Raw genomic sequence first — 15656 nt, 5'->3', positions numbered from 1 at the left:
GGTATGTACCATTGTGCCTGGCTATGATCAGAGTTTTTAAAACCATTTGGAAAGGTTTATTATTCACATTAAAAAACAAAACAAAGGGGGTTGGGGATTTAGCTCAGTGGTAGAGCGCTTGCTAGGTTCGGTCCCCAGCTCCAAAAAAAAGAAAAAAGAAAAAAAAACCAAAGCAAAACAAAACAAAAACTATTTAAAGGCATCTACATAGCATAAAAATCTCCATTTTTAAATGTGCATCTTATTTTATTTTATTTTATTTAGAGGGTTGTAAACTATCATCATGGTCTTATTCCACAACATTTTTGGTACTGCCCAGCCATCTCTGTGCCTCTTAGCTGTCACTTTGTATCTCTCTCTGCCCCAGCCTCTGGGAACCATGCATCTGCCTTGTGCCTTTGCTGTTTTGTCCATTTTGAATAATTCATAGAATTATGGAACATAGCATGTGGCCTTTTGTGTCTAGCTTCTTTCACTTTGCACAGTTTTAATAACATTTATAGTATAACATGAGTCTGTATTTAATTCCTCTTATCCTAAGTGATATTACATTATATAGACATATGAAGTACCCTTAAGTGAATATGGGCTCGATTGTTGAAATCTTTACCTTAAGTTAATTATTTTTTTAAAGATTTATTTATTTAATGTATATGAGTACACTGTAGCCATCTTCAGACACAGCAGAAGAGGGCATCAGATCTCATTACAGATGGTTGTGAGCCACTATGTGGTTGCTGGGATTTGAACTTAGGACCTCTGGAAGAGCAGTCAGTGCTCTTAACCACTGAGCCATCTCTCAGCCCCCTTATTTTTAAAATCTGATTGCCACCCCTACCTTTTTGAGAAAGAACTTTACTGTGTAGTCCAAGCTCCTTGGAATCGTCCTGACTCAGCCTCTTAAGTGCTGGGGCATGTGTCATCACACATGGCAGAAACCTCTTGAGGCTACTGAAAAGATTACAGAAACAGAATGCCATTTCTATTGGGCTGCTGAGATTTACCTAGATACTTACTAGCATTTCTTTTTTCTCTCTTTTTAGACTTATAAACAGCCCTGTTTTAGTTAAGCCATATTGTGTGTGTGTGTGTGTGTGTGTGTGTGTGTGTGTGTGTGTGTGTGTGTGAGAGAGAGAGAGAGAGAGAGAGAGAGAGAGAGAGAGAGAGAGAGAGAGAGAGATGCATGTGGAGGCTGGAGGTTGATGTTGGGCATTTTCTTTGGTTCCTCACCTTACACTTTGAGGCAGAGTCAGAGAACTTGGATCTTACAGACTTGGCTAGTCTGCTGCCCAAGAGCTCCACGGACCGCTTGTCTTTGCTTTCTAGTTTTTTTTAGCCTGAGGTTTGGGTCTCAGGCTTGAGCAGCAAGCAGTGCACTGACTGAGCCATCCTAGCTCAGTGAAACCATTTTGATATTCACATCTGAGTTCTTACTCCTGGACTCATATTGAGAAGGAGATAGAAGAACCTGGAAATTCTGTGTGAACTTCATTTCACAAATTAGAAAGGTGGGTGGCTAAGAGCAGGCCAGATTGCTAGTACTGTGGACAGAAGTTCTACTTCAGTGCTTCCTGTAGGTAACAATTTTACTTTTTTTACCTAAGTCTTTTAGTAAAGACAGGTTCTCACCATGAGCCTTGGTTTGTATTTCCTAATCCTCCCATCTCATCTGGGATGATGTGAGTGTACCATCATGCTATCGATATGGTTACAGGGGCTTGGTACGTTGCCTAGGCTGACCTAGAACTTCTGGGCTCAAACAATTTTTTCTTCTCATCCTTTTAAGTAGCTGAGGTTACAGGCAATGTCACCACACCCAGCTAATCACTTCTGATGGAAGACAGTAATATAATTTTGGAGTTTGTAAGTAGATGTTTTGTTACAGGATTGCAGATAAAAACAGATATGTACTTGGGTAAACGAGAGGCTCATTTCAGCAGAAGTACTTTCGGATCGCCACCTGTCTCAACACCAACTACAAAAACACCTCCTTTCTAGGGAAGGGCCAGAAAGCTACCAGGAACTGTGGGAGTTGGGCCAAGTGGAGAGGGGTAGGCAAATTGCATGATCAAAACTGTTTAACTGGAAAGTTATGTATTTGTCTGGTCAGCTGATACTTGGAATTAAGAGAGAAGGTTGTGCATCTGCTTGCTGAGCTTAGGGTGAGTCAGAGTTTAAGAGCTTGTTGGAGGAGAGAAGTCGGTGAAGTTTGGTCAAGCCTAGTCAGTGGGGAACTGTGATGAGCACTTGTCAGAGTCTCTGTTGTTTAGAACAAAATCTGTCTCCTTTGAAGACAGAACAAGAGGTTGTGAAGTTAGTTACATTAGATTTGGCCTGATTGCTCTCATGGGTGTGACAAGAATAGTATTTTGTCACACATCTAATGGTTCTTTAAATGACTGGTCAGAAATTTTAAAGGCCTCTCTCAGTTTTTTTTTTTTTTTTTTTTTTTTTTTTTTTTTTCCGGAGCTGGGGACAGAACCCAGGGCCTTGCGCTTGCTAGGCAAGTGCTCTACCACTGAGCCAAATCCCTACCCCCCCCCCTTTTTTTTTTAAACTATATTTACTGTCACTTTTCTTCAGGCACACCAGAAGAGCGCATCAGATCCTGTTACAGATGGTTGTGAGCCACCATGAGGTTGCTGGGTCTTGAACTCAGAACCTCTAGAGCAGTCAGTGCTTTTGACCACTGAGCCATCTTACCAACTGGACTGGTATTTCTTAAAAAGTTCTTGTTCCGTGAGATTAAATTAGCACTTTCAAAATGATACTTGTGGTTCTTCCAGTTTGGAGGCAGACTGAATCCAGGCAGGATTCAGGAGGAGCTTTGGAACTGAGGAGGAGATAGGAAGGAGAAAAGGTAACAAAGGATTAGACTGTTAACAGTAAGAGAGAATTTAAGGGAGGAGAGAGAAGGATTACTTCGCCCAGGAAGTAGGACATTAAAGCATCAGTAATATTGTAACAGTTTGTTCAGCGCTGTGTAATTAAATCTTGTTCTGTTGGTCTCTGTGTGTTTGTGTCATGAGCCCATCTGTTTATCTACCAGTGGTTTGGAAATCCTGACTCAGTCTTCTGGTGTGATCTCAAAGCGATGCCTTTAGATACCTGTGCGCAAAGGTCACCTGGCACACAATGACTTTTCAGTGTCACCTGTTTTTGGCTTTGTTTTTTTTAATTGAAGGTGAATACTTGCTAACTTGCAAGTGTGTCCCAGGAAGAATCAGGGTAGATGATAGAATAAATCACATGGTATGACTAACCCGTTACTGATAATTTTAAAGGTAAGAAAAAAAATCTGATGAGTGGTTACTACACAAACAGTGCAGTTGACAAGGAAGTGTGATGGTGTTTTGAGGCATGACCACCAAATTGGGTCAATCAAAAACGTTTTACGATGTCTGTAAGCAGACTGACTAACTTTAAAAGAGGCGTGGCTGGTATAGTTGATAAGTGAATTTAGATAAATATAACCTTTTCAGAGAAAAAAAATCTAAAGATGTATAACAAGCATCAGACATAGTGCTCCCAAAATAGCAAGCACCCATAAAGTACATCAAGAATATGTAAACATTATCAAGTAAAAAGGTTAGGTCTGGAATAGACATTTTTTATCCACACAGTAAAATTCCCTAAGTTAATGACATGTGTTCTCAACTAAGAACCCTGGTCTACCTACAAGTTGCTGGATTCAAATTAAAGTACTTAGCTGTGACCAAGTTAACATTGAACCAAAGGTATAACTGGGATGGACTGCGCTGTATATAGTCTTGACACCAAGCAAAGCTGAGCAGAAGCACATTGAAACACATTGTTAATTTCTAGCAATTTCATACTTGTGACTTAATGCTCCGGGGGGGGGGGGCAAGCTTTCTTTTGACAGCATTTACCAATAGAATTCTGGTGTTTCATCAGATAAGCATTAAGCATTATTATTATTGTTAACTGGACTTTTATATATATATTTTTTAAACTGATAAGTCAGGGTCCTCTGAGAATATTTGTTTTTAAGATTTATTTATTTTATATCAGTACACTGTAGCTGTCTTCAGAGACACCAGAAGAGGACATCAGACCCATTACAGATGGTTGTGAGCCACCATGTGGTTGCTGGGAATTGAACTCAGGACCTCTGGAAGAGCAGTCAGTGCTATTAACCGCTGAGCCATCTCTCCAGCCCCGCCTCTGAGAAACTTAAAGGCAGTATGTTAGACACATTTTATTTAGGATTTGGTTTTGAAAGGGCAGAGTGATACTTTTAATCACACTAAATGTGATTTTAAATAGGTAGGATCATAGATCACTGGGTGGGTAATACAGTGGTTAGAAAAAAAAAATCCTAGTTTTTAAATGCGGCTTTTGTTTGTTTGTTTTTGTTTTAAACAATCCAGCACATAATAAAAGTCAGCATTAAGGGGTTGGGGATTTGGCTCAGTGGTACAGCACTTGCCTAGCAAGCGCAAGGCCCTGGGTTCGGTCCCCAGCTCCGAAAAAAAAAAGAAAAAAGAAAAAAAAAAGTCAGCATTAAGCATGGAAAACACTGATAAGATAGAGAACAAATGCTGTCCACCTTGATTATTATAGGTATTAAGAAGGCAAGGGCAAACCTTTTAAATCCTCTTTAATCTCATACCTATGAATTCAGAATATTTGGCAATTTTAACCGAGAACACCAAAAATCTAATTTTTCAAAAGGATTCCAAAGAAACTCTTATAATAAACTCATTGGATTCCATCCAATTTTGACTTGAACAAAATTCCTTTCTCATGAATAAATTAAAAACTTTTATAGCCATTTAGATTTTGTCCTCCATTTTCCTCTTACTCATTTTGGAACATTTGCCTTTAGCACAAAACTGTTGTCTTTTCCCTTCACAAAAACATACCCTGTATGTCTTACACATATAGTTGTTCTGTGTGTCACTATTTTGAAGAGTTTTATTTGCATATTAAATTATAACTCATGTAACTGCAGCAACTGATGCTTTCAGTTGAAGTTACTTGGAGCTTAATTATGAGACCTGTGCACCAGCATTTCCTAGTAGACTGACAGGACTTAAGAGTACACTTGTTTTACCTTTTTATAGCCAGACATTTCCTGACAACACAACTTTTCTTTTCTCTCTAATTTTTATTATTATTATTTTCTTTTTCTTTTCTTTTTTTTTTTTTTTTGGTGACGAGAGATTCAAACTTGGTGCCTTATACATACTACTAATAAGCTGTATTCCCAGCCCAATACAACTTTTCAATATTACAAAATAAGTGTTCTTTAATAAGCTCATATATATTTAGCCCTTCTACCATAAAAATAAGATACAAGAAACTGTATAAGTAGAAAACATGTTTCATATTATAGTTTAACTAAAAAAATCTAGATTGGTAATAAATATCCATGAACTAATATAGCACAAATCTGAAGTTTTATTAGTACCAGAGATTTTGGAAACTGTCTTCACATTAGATTAGTATGTGGTGTGTGCTCATGCGTGCATCTTTATGTATATGTATGTATGTGTGCATGCATGTGAGCACATCTGGGGGCCAGAGGTCAGTGCTGGGCATCTTCCCCAGTTCTTCACATGGTTTTTGAGGCAGGAGTTCTCACTGAGCCGGTAGGTCATTGATTCAACCGTGCTGCCATACTAGGGTTCAGGGATCCACCCACCCCAGGCATTCACCCACCTCTGTCTCCAGCACTGGAATTAAGTTGTATTGCTATTCTCTGCTTTTTATGTGGGCTCTGGGGACGGGAACTCAGGTCCTCGCTTGTTATGTAGCAAGCACTTCATCAACTGAGATTTTTCCTAGCTTCACATTGATTTATAACAATACATAATTGCTCTTAAAATGCAGTTTTTAGATCAATCACTTCAGCTAAATGCAGATCCAAGTGTTATATTTGCTTATTTGGAACTAATCTGTTAAAATTTAGTAGAATATTATCCAAGCAAAATAAATTATGCTAGTATCATACTTGATGCAGAAACTTAGAAGACATAGAATACAGATACTAATTATCACTTGTAACATTTTATTTTTTATCTCTTTCGTGCTGGAAACTGAACATAGGGCCTTATAGATGTTGCTGAATGTTTTGCTGAACCATATTCATGTGTACATTTTAGTAAACCAGCAGTATTTAATTAGTCTCTCTTGCCTGATTACCCAAACTTACTTTTACTTAGCTATATTTTTGGGCAGATGGCGGGGGGGCTGTGTGTAACCTAGATTTCCTCAGATTTGATTTGTTTCCCAGGCTGACCTAGAAGACCTCCTGTTCTAGCTTCCTGAGTGTTAGGATTACAGACATGAGCCTGTAATGACTGGCCTTAACTTGGATTCTTAAAACATTTGGGTTAGTTCCTATAAAAATACTTTTGGAGGTACATTTTGGATATCTTAGGACTGTTTAATTTATATAATTACTTACTTATGTTTAAGCCAGTCTAAACAGAGTTTCTTTAAGGAATTTAAAAATCTATCTGTTAATACTATCCATAGGTAGGAAAATAGCTTACATCCATGCATGTAAACATACTGATATGAATAGAAAGTTCATATTTCAGACGAATTTCCAGCTCATTTTCAGTTGATATAAAAAAGCTTATTCTATGGGTTCGGTCCCCAGCTCCAAAAAATAGAAAAAAGAAAAAAAAAAAGCTTATTCTAGCCCTTCCTCCTTTTTGTTGTTATCACAATTGTCTGTCTGTCTTCTGTCTGTCTGTCTGTCTATCATCTATCTGAGAGAGAGAGAGAGAGAGAGAGAGAGAGAGAGAGAGAGAGAGAGAGAGAGAGAGAATGTGAGAATATGTCCATGCACTAACTCTACTTGTGGGCACCATGACTATGTGGGTCTCCAGAGATACAACACAGATCCCCAGGCTTCTTTGCAAATGTTTTAACCTCCTGAGTCATCTTCTTGGTAAGGTAGCCAGACAGAGACAGAGACAGACATGTTTGACTGCTAGGCTGAGTTGAGGTTACTTGCTGAGTCGGTATAAAGTCTAGACGTAAGTAGACAGTTTTCGAGTGAAGGATTGAAGGAGGACCAGCTGTTGTACTGGGTGTCTCCAGATCTCATTTGGATTAACAACCTGTTTATAGCTTGGGCTTCTGACCTCTGCTTGCATCCCTAATGGAGGCAGGTCAGGCGTAGGCAGGACTGTAGGAGTTGGAGATGGAGGGAAGAATCTGACAAGGCATAGGTCATTGTGAGGAGCCTGGGGAAGTGAAAGGAGCAAATGAAAAGAGTGAAGAGAGCCTGAGGGAAGGACAGAGGAGGAGGAGAATATGTGTATGGTGGGGCCATACTTAGGTAAGGAGCCTTAGGCAGGCCAGTAGGGAAAGAGTTTAGGTTTTTAGGGACATTGAAGTTCTTCTCAATTGTCTTTAGTAGAAATTTGCCATTTGTGAGGCATTGAGCTAGTTTAGAAGACCCGGGAATACTCATGCTAGTGTCTAAGCCTACTTTTCTTCTCATAGCCTGAGGAACTGTTTGCTTGAAGCATCCGAAGTAATTCCTTATGCTGCTACAGCAGACGAGATCTGGAGAACTAGTTAAAGAGTTTATCTTGGGACTGGAGGGTTTGCTCTTGAAGAGGACCCAGGTTCAATTCCCAGCAAACAACTCATGCCTGCCTAACTACAGTTCCAGTTCCATGCCCTCTTCTGACCTCCATGGGCACCAGGCACCTATACGGCGTACAGTCATACACACATAAGGCAGACACTTATGCATAAAAAAAGAAGAGTTGATTGCAGGAACACAGTCTAGCTGCCATTTCTGAACTGGAAAGACATTGAAATAATTCCCAAAGCACTGTCTTCGGGGTAGGGTTATCACATGCCCATAACGAAGTACTGTTCCCATGAAAGTGATGTCACCATACAGATATCAAATGGAAGTAATACCTAGGCAGGTCTGTGCAGGAAAACACTTTGAAGAGACTGACACAGGGCGTGCCTTGACAGCAGGGTCTTCAGGAGCTTAAGCACAGGTAGTGGTGAATGGGTTTCTGCTGGGGAGGTGACTAGGTTAGTTGGGGTTAGCAGATGTAAGCTTTAGGTCAGTTTAGCAAATGACTTGTTGTGGTCTGTTGATTTCTGAATGATGACAGTTAAGTGAGGATGCATATTCAGGGGCTAGAGTTGTTCTCAGTTGTAAACCTTACCTTGAATGTATACAGGACCCATTTCAGTCCTCAGAATAGCAAAAAAAAAAAAAAAAAAAAAAAAAAAAAATGAAGAAAGAGAGAAGACTGGAAGAGGAAAGGAAATAGGGAGGTAGGAAGGAGAGGAAACTGTTCTACATCTGCTTAAGCTGAGGGTGTCTATGCCAGAATTTAAGGGACGATAGAAATCTGACTGAATAGCTTCATGGGCATTTGTGAGCTCTTGGTTGGAACTTAAAATTCTTTTGTAAATGCATTTGTTTTTCTGGGCTGGGGCTAAGTCCCAGGGCCCTCCTTGTATATGCTCTATGTCTAAACACTCTGTCATGGAGCCTACTACTCTGCATGGTAAATCTCTTCCTCCTCTCCTTCCCTCTCGGTCCCTCCTGTTCCCTCCCCTCTTGTCCCTTTCTTCCCCTCTTCTTTCTTTTGAACTTTTATTTATTGTGTGTGTGTATGCCTGTGGAATTCAGAGGACAATTTGGAGGAGCTAATTCTCTTCTGCTGTGAGGATTCTGGGGATTGAACTCGTGTCATCAGGCTTGTTGGCAGGCATCTTTACCTGCTGATTCATCTTTGCCAGTCCCTAAATTAGGTTTAGATTAGACTCTGGAAGATGGAAGATTACTTTTTTGTTACTGTTTTGGCAGGGTTGGGGATTTAACCAGTACTTTAAGTGCTACATAAGTGCTCTATGACTTAACTATACCCCTACTTCTGGAAGATTGCTTTTAAATATTAGTAAAAATATTTACCATATTACTGTGAGCAGTGGACTCAATTGGGCACCAGGAATAAATTAGTTATAAGGCATATAGCTCTTAATTCCCAAGGAATTGAGATCCTACTTGAAGTAGAAAATATACTTCCAACAAAAAGCTAGTATCAACACTGAGTGTGGAGCTGGTAGGCTGTCTTATTGAGTAAAGGCTCGTGAGGACCTGCATTTGATCTCTAGAACCTATATCTAGACCTGACTTCTGAAACATTCATATGGCCTTAAAATATACATACGTGTACACACACACAAGCAAACAAAAGCTGTTATGAAGTAGGTGATAAAGGCTGTGGAGGCTCAAAGATGAAGCGTCAGAAGCTGTCTGGGAAAGCAAAGGCAAGCAAGCAAGATGGCCCACTGTTTTACGTGGCTGTGATGGGCGAGCTCTGAGAATGCTGAGTCCTTAGAGGCTTCGCCTCAGCGTTGCTTCTGGCTGCCGATAATGCCTTTGCTGTCACTGTCACATAGCCTAATGATTCCTGGGTGTTAGCCCACCCTATTGGGCAGAATCAATATGAAGATACTCTCACGTAGTAATGCTGGGCAGATGGATTGTTGATTTCATTATTCCTGATAATGATTTTATAGAATTCCTAAATTGCTACAAGTAATTTCAAACCTCCTATAGAATAAAAGCTGTAATTAGAGCTCCATGAACCTTCACGTGTCATGAGCTAATTACACTAAGAAAAGAAAGCAAACTTGGAACACATTTACAATCAAGGAGAACATTCCTTCTAGGAATGTTAGGAACAAGGCCTCTATCTGGTAACTAAAGGTCATAAACTGGGAATTTATTATAGGTACAGGGACAGAAAATAAATGATGGACTAGTCTATCTCTGCAAGACTTCAAACTAATAAGATAGAAGACAGATGATTTGTCTCTTGACAAAACCATGCTAACTTAAGACATAAAAAATTATTGCTTTAAACTTATAATGAACTTTTGGAGCTAGTAACAAGTCTGTCTAGTCTAGTACTAGTCTTAATAGAAAGACCTGCAAACAATTCTGGTATAATTCCTTAAGTCTTATCCATCTATGACATGAATTATTGCCTTAAACTTACTGTGAACTGTTGGAGTGTAAAAATACTTAGGAAACTGTGTGATCGGTCACCTCGAGAACGTGTAAACACTGAGCCTCTGTAAAATGATGGTGTGACTCTTTCTTCAGCTTCAGCCAGTATGTGTGTCCCTTGTGTATGTCTGAATTTTTTCTCTTTTCTTTTCTCTCTCGTTCACAGAGTTAATGAACTCTGAACCTCTCGCCTAACCAGTGGAGGGTCCGTCAAGCCAGAGAGAAAAGAGCCGTAGTGACTAACTTCTTTTCTTAATCTCCTGATGTTGACAGCAAGAATTTATTGCCAGAAGCCAGTGATGGCTTTTGGCCATAGACTAGCAGAAGTAAAAAAAGAGAAAACTTATCAAAAATTAGCAACTTTTGTCCCCACAATCACTGACACCACCCATTGCTACCTGCCTCAGTGTACCCTGGATGCCAGACTGGTCACCAACAATGAAGGGTGTAGATAAGATGTAAATCTAGCCTCAGAGGACTTAGATTTGCTCAGTGGGAGAAAGCAGGGCAGGAAGGACACTGGTGATGACATGAAGTGCGGTGTGTTCCCAGTTCATATGTTGAGTCTGTTTTTATGTGCTGAGATTATAAAGATGAGTTTGGAGTTCTAGGAGGAAGTTGCATAGTGGAAGGCTAAGATTTTGAGGCTTCATGTCTTACATAAAGGGAATGAGGGAGCTTTTGAGTTGGGTGAAGTGTGTGTGTGTGTGTGTGTGTGTGTGTGTGCGCGCGCGTGCGTGCGTGCGTGTGTGTATGAAGTGGGAAAGGGGAATGTTGAGATCACTCACTGTTAGGCAAGTTTAGATGTGAGCTCATGAAGCCTAGGGCAACACAAGGGTTCTAGAAATGAGGGGCACAGTTAAAGAAATAGTAAGATGCATTGCTTGCACAGTAACTGGCAGACTGGGAAAAAAGGAGGCATTGCCCACAGGAAGCTGACGAGACCTGGACTGTGGAGATGGCTCTAGGAAAAGTGTGAGTACCCGAGTGTGGGTCCCTGGCACCCAAATAAAAATCATATAAAGGTGCTGTTAGGACTCATCTGTAACCCCAGCACTAGGGGCAGGGTTCAGGATGATTGTGGGCGTGGGGGAGGTGCCCACTGGCCAGCTGCCCTGTGCTAGTGAGTGATCCTGTCTCAGTCATCCAATGTCCACCTCTGGCTTCCCCATGTACATACCTAGGCTAGTGCAGCCAACACACACTCACCTATACGTCACCACCCCACAGAGAATTATAACATCTCTGAAGAATTTTTTGGAGAGAAAGGTAATGAAGTTTAAGTCAATGACAGGAAAATTGCAGCCCCCCACCCCCACCCCGCGTATCCCTTTCCCCCCTAAAAAAGGGCTTGGGGAATAATACATAAGGTTAAGTTGATGATTTAGAAATTGTTGTGTAGAGTTTCATGGTGATTAAGGGACTCTGGGTTGTTATTTTGTACCCTCTCACTTGGGGAGTAGAGGTCTTGGAATACTATGTGTATATGAGAAGTGAAAGGAAGACTTGAAATAAACAAGAATAGTAAGTACTGTGGTATGGAGAGACCATTCTACCAGTCGAGCCATAGTGAATACTGTAGAGAAGTAAAGAGTAAGGACTAGGGAAAGGTTTCTAGTTGGATTTTTTCCTGAAGCATTAGAGAAAGCAGGTTCAGGTGGGTAGAGTATATGAGGTTAGACAGTAGAAGTTAATAAAGATGAATGGTGATGTGTAGTTAGAAGAAGTATTTTCTTGATAGGAGACAAGGTTAGAGTTGGGTAGAGTTTGACACCTGAGCCCACCATGAGCATTTTAAGATACGGAGTAACTGATGGAGCTCAGTTGCACAGAGAGTGAACCTGAAGTGTTGCTTGACCCCATAAAGAAGGAAGGGCATTTCCCCATAGAGCATGCCTAAATAGACTAGGCTGTCCTGAAAGTCTTAGAGATTCACTGGTTTGTGCTTCCAGTGCTGGGGTTAATGGTATGTACCATCACCTGAGCCCAGAGAACTTTTCGAGACGTGTAAGATATTGATGGTGTGTTCCGTGCTTATGTCCTAGAACCCAGGGAGAATGTTGGTTCTGATTGTTATGAAGTCAGGTTAAGCACTGTGGGGTAAGCACATGGTATGTATTATGTGTGCTCGTGGCAGGGAACAGGTGTGCAGAGTCTGTCATGTCTAGTAGATAAAAATGGGTTTATAATTTTTTCCAAGTTACACACTTTTCAACAGATTCTGGTGGCAATGTTGTAGACCATGTTCACGCATAAGAAGAATAGCTGCACAGACAGACCTTTTGATAGTGTGCAGTCCCTAGAACACTCAATCATAACTAGTGCTATTAAATTAAAGATACTAATCTGCTCCTGTTCTCCTCCAACACCGGTGGAACTCAGAAGGCCCATGAAACTTTAAAGTACCAGGAAAGTTTTCTAGATTTTTGTAGATAAAAAAACTGTTCAGAGGAATAATAATGTTTGACTTGAAAATTATGGAAGTCATTTGGCTGCCTCTCAGTGTTATAAACAGGTTTGGTATATAAAGTCTTTCATGGGTGGTAATGCCATAAAGGAAGTGTCCATCCACTCTTACACTTTTGTTACCTTGGATTGTAAAACTTAACTGTCCTGGGACTGTCTTTAGTTTTCTGCAGCATTTAGCATTTAACTCTTCACTAATAGGAATGTTTTGTTTTCTTTGTTTTTGTCAGATGTTCCTGTTTGGCTTATACTGTAAAATGTTGAACATAAGGCATTCTTGGGACTGGTTCATTGGTGTAGATGTGTGGATGTCCGCAGTGAGTTCAGGGACTGATGCTGTTGTCAGTGACGGTAGTAGTTACACATAGTGAGCGAAACAGACTCAATCTCTGTCTTTATAATTCACATCAGTTTCTTTTTTTTTTTTTTTGAGTCTTTTTTAAAAAAATTTATTTATTTATTTTTATACGAGTACATTATAGCCATCCACAGACACACCAGAAGAGGGCGATGGATCCCATTACAGATGGTTGTGAGCCACCATGTGGTTGCTGGGAATTGAACTCAGGACCTCTGGAAGAGCAGTCAGTGCTCTTAACCGCTGAGCCATCTCTCCAGCCCCCCCAGATCAGTTTCTTATGTTGCTGTGGGAGATGCAGCTCAGTGCTGGGTGCTTTAAGATTTTGGGCTCAGTCCCTGGCACTGCAGAAAAGCAGTGGGAGAGCTTGACTCTTGTTTCTGTTTTTCCCACTCCTGCTTACCTCCAGAAAGGCAGATTTTGTCTGATTAGATTAGTTTACATTTTCTATAATCTCTCATAGATGAGCATCATTAAGTATGTTTTCTTTTTGGTCTGGCATCTTTTCCCATGTGTTATTTAGAGATTATTTCATTTTTCATGTATAAATGGTTCATTACATTTAAAAAATGGTAGTTGATTTTGGTTTTTGGAGACAGTCTCCTTTAGCCCATACTGATCATAAAACCCCTGTGTAGCCAAGGAAAACTTGGAACTCTGATTTTCCTGTCTCTTTATTCCAAGTGCTGGGATTGCAAATACGTACTACTATGGAGGCAGAGTTTGGAGCAGAGACCGAAGGAACAGCCATTCAGAGCCTGCCCCACATGTGGCCCATATATATATATATATACAGCCACCAAACTAGATAAGATTGATGAAGCTAAGAAGTGCTGACAGGAACCGGATATGGATGTCTCCTGAGAGACACAGCTAGAGCATGTCACATACAGAGGAGAATGCTAGCAGCAAACAACTGAACTGAGGACAGGATCCCTGTTGGAGGAATTAGAGAATAGATTGAAAGAGCTGAAGGGGCTTGCAACCCATAAGAACAACAGTGCCAACCAATGCTCTCGGGGACTAAACCATACCCAAAGACTATTCATGGACTGACCCGTGGCTCCAACTGCACACATTTGGGTTCATTGTAATTTATGTTATTGCAAACGAATTTCTTTGAACATTTACTCATAGGTATTTGTATTGTTTTATTTATTTCTCGAGTATTTATTCTCATGCATTTAGTTCTTTTGAGTAAATACTTAAGTATGCAGTGGCTGGATCATATGGTAGGTTGTACATCTAACCCTTCACAGAGGGCGACTGAGGCCTGCTTGGCGACTGCTTGGCTTGCTTGCTAGTATACTGGAGGGTCCTGGGTTTGATCACCAGCACTGCAAACAGACAGCTAGCGGAACAAACACCTGTCAACTGTTTTCCACCAATAGAGTATGAGTGTTCTAGTTACTCATTTTCTAGTATGTATAAAGCTTTTAAATTTTATCTGATAGACTCTCGATAAGAAAAAACAGCTGGGTGAAATTCATTTCAATTCTTTTTTAAAGTGCTAAAAAGACATTTTTTTAAAGATTTATTTATTCATTTATTATATATAAGTACACTGTAGCTGTCTTCAGACACACCAGAAGAGGGCGTTGGATCCCATTACAGATGGTTGTGAGCCACCATGTGGTTGCTGGGAATTGAATTCAGGACCTCTGGAAGAGCAGCCAGTGCTCTTAACCGCTGAGCCATCTCTCCAGCCCTAGAAAGACATTTTAAGCATGAAGAGATTTTAGCTAGTTCACTACTGCTGTATTTCTCACCTTTCTTTTTTTTTTTTTTACAGTCTACGTATGGGTGTGGGTGTGTGGGTGTGTGAGTTTATGTGTACCACATGTGTGTAATACCCACAGACTCCAGAAGGTGTGGGTCCCTGGAGCAGGCAGTTGTGAGCTGTTTGCTGTGGTGCTAGGAAGCAGACCCAGGGCCTGTGCAAGAGCAGCACGTGCTCTCACCTGCCCAGCCATCTGCCCAGCCTCTTCCCACTTTCTTACTCTGATAGTATTTAGTCACCAACGGTGATTTGAAACCCAGTTTATAAAATCAGATACATTTTCTTCTTTCTTATGTATTTTTCTTTTTGTTTCAGCGGCCCCTTTGTTGCTTTATGCAAACAGACGGGACTTGAGATTGGTTGATGCTACAAATGGCAAAGAGAATGCGACGATTGTAGTTGGAGGCTTGGAGGATGCAGCTGCGGTGGACTTTGTGTTTGGTCATGGCTTGATATACTGGAGTGACGTCAGCGAAGAAGCCATTAAACGAACAGAATTTAACAAAACTGAGAGTGTACAGAATGTCGTTGTTTCTGGATTATTGTCCCCGGATGGGCTGGCATGTGATTGGCTTGGAGAAAAATTGTACTGGACAGATTCTGAAACTAATCGTATTGAAGTTTCTAATTTAGATGGATCTTTACGAAAAGTTTTATTTTGGCAAGAGTTGGATCAACCCAGAGCTATTGCCTTAGATCCATCAAGTGGGTAAGTGTTTGTACAAAAGGCATCCAGTTTCTTTTCCTAGTCTTCCTTCCTTGGTAAATACCCCCTCACTGCTAGGGGAAAAAGAGAGACACGGGACTTTTGGGGTTTCATTGTCAAGTAGACTTAACTATTGAAGGTTGAATTTGTTCTTAAAAGACTGTGTTTATCCACATTGGTTCTCTGTTGGTGGGGTGCAAGTTAATAGAACCATTGTGGAAATCAGTTGGGAGATTTCTCAAAAAATTTAAAAAGAGAGCAATCATGTAACCCGGCTGTTTCATTCCTGGGTGTATGTCCAGAGAACTACTTA

General features: G+C 40.5%; 1 protein-coding gene across 4 annotated transcripts in view; it reads left to right on the top strand.

Annotated features, from left to right (window-relative positions):
* Positions 1-15656, top strand: part of Lrp6 (LDL receptor related protein 6) — a 133771-nt gene that overhangs the window by 11668 nt on the left and 106447 nt on the right. For all 4 annotated transcript variants that reach the window (XM_087657744.1, XM_087657745.1, NM_001401820.1 and 1 more), the window contains one exon: positions 14953-15346. In XM_087657744.1, coding sequence (XP_087513870.1) covers positions 14953-15346 — 394 coding nt within the window. Of the gene's footprint in view, positions 1-14952; positions 15347-15656 lie in introns of those variants that run through there.

This window comes from Rattus norvegicus, chromosome 4 (genome assembly GCF_021556685.1).
Source record: "Rattus norvegicus strain SHRSP/BbbUtx chromosome 4, alternate assembly SHRSP_T2T, whole genome shotgun sequence".
NCBI classification, from domain to species: domain Eukaryota; kingdom Metazoa; phylum Chordata; class Mammalia; order Rodentia; family Muridae; genus Rattus; species Rattus norvegicus.
The sequence above is the reverse complement of the archived record's forward strand: the minus strand, read 5'-3'. Positions and strand labels throughout refer to the sequence as shown.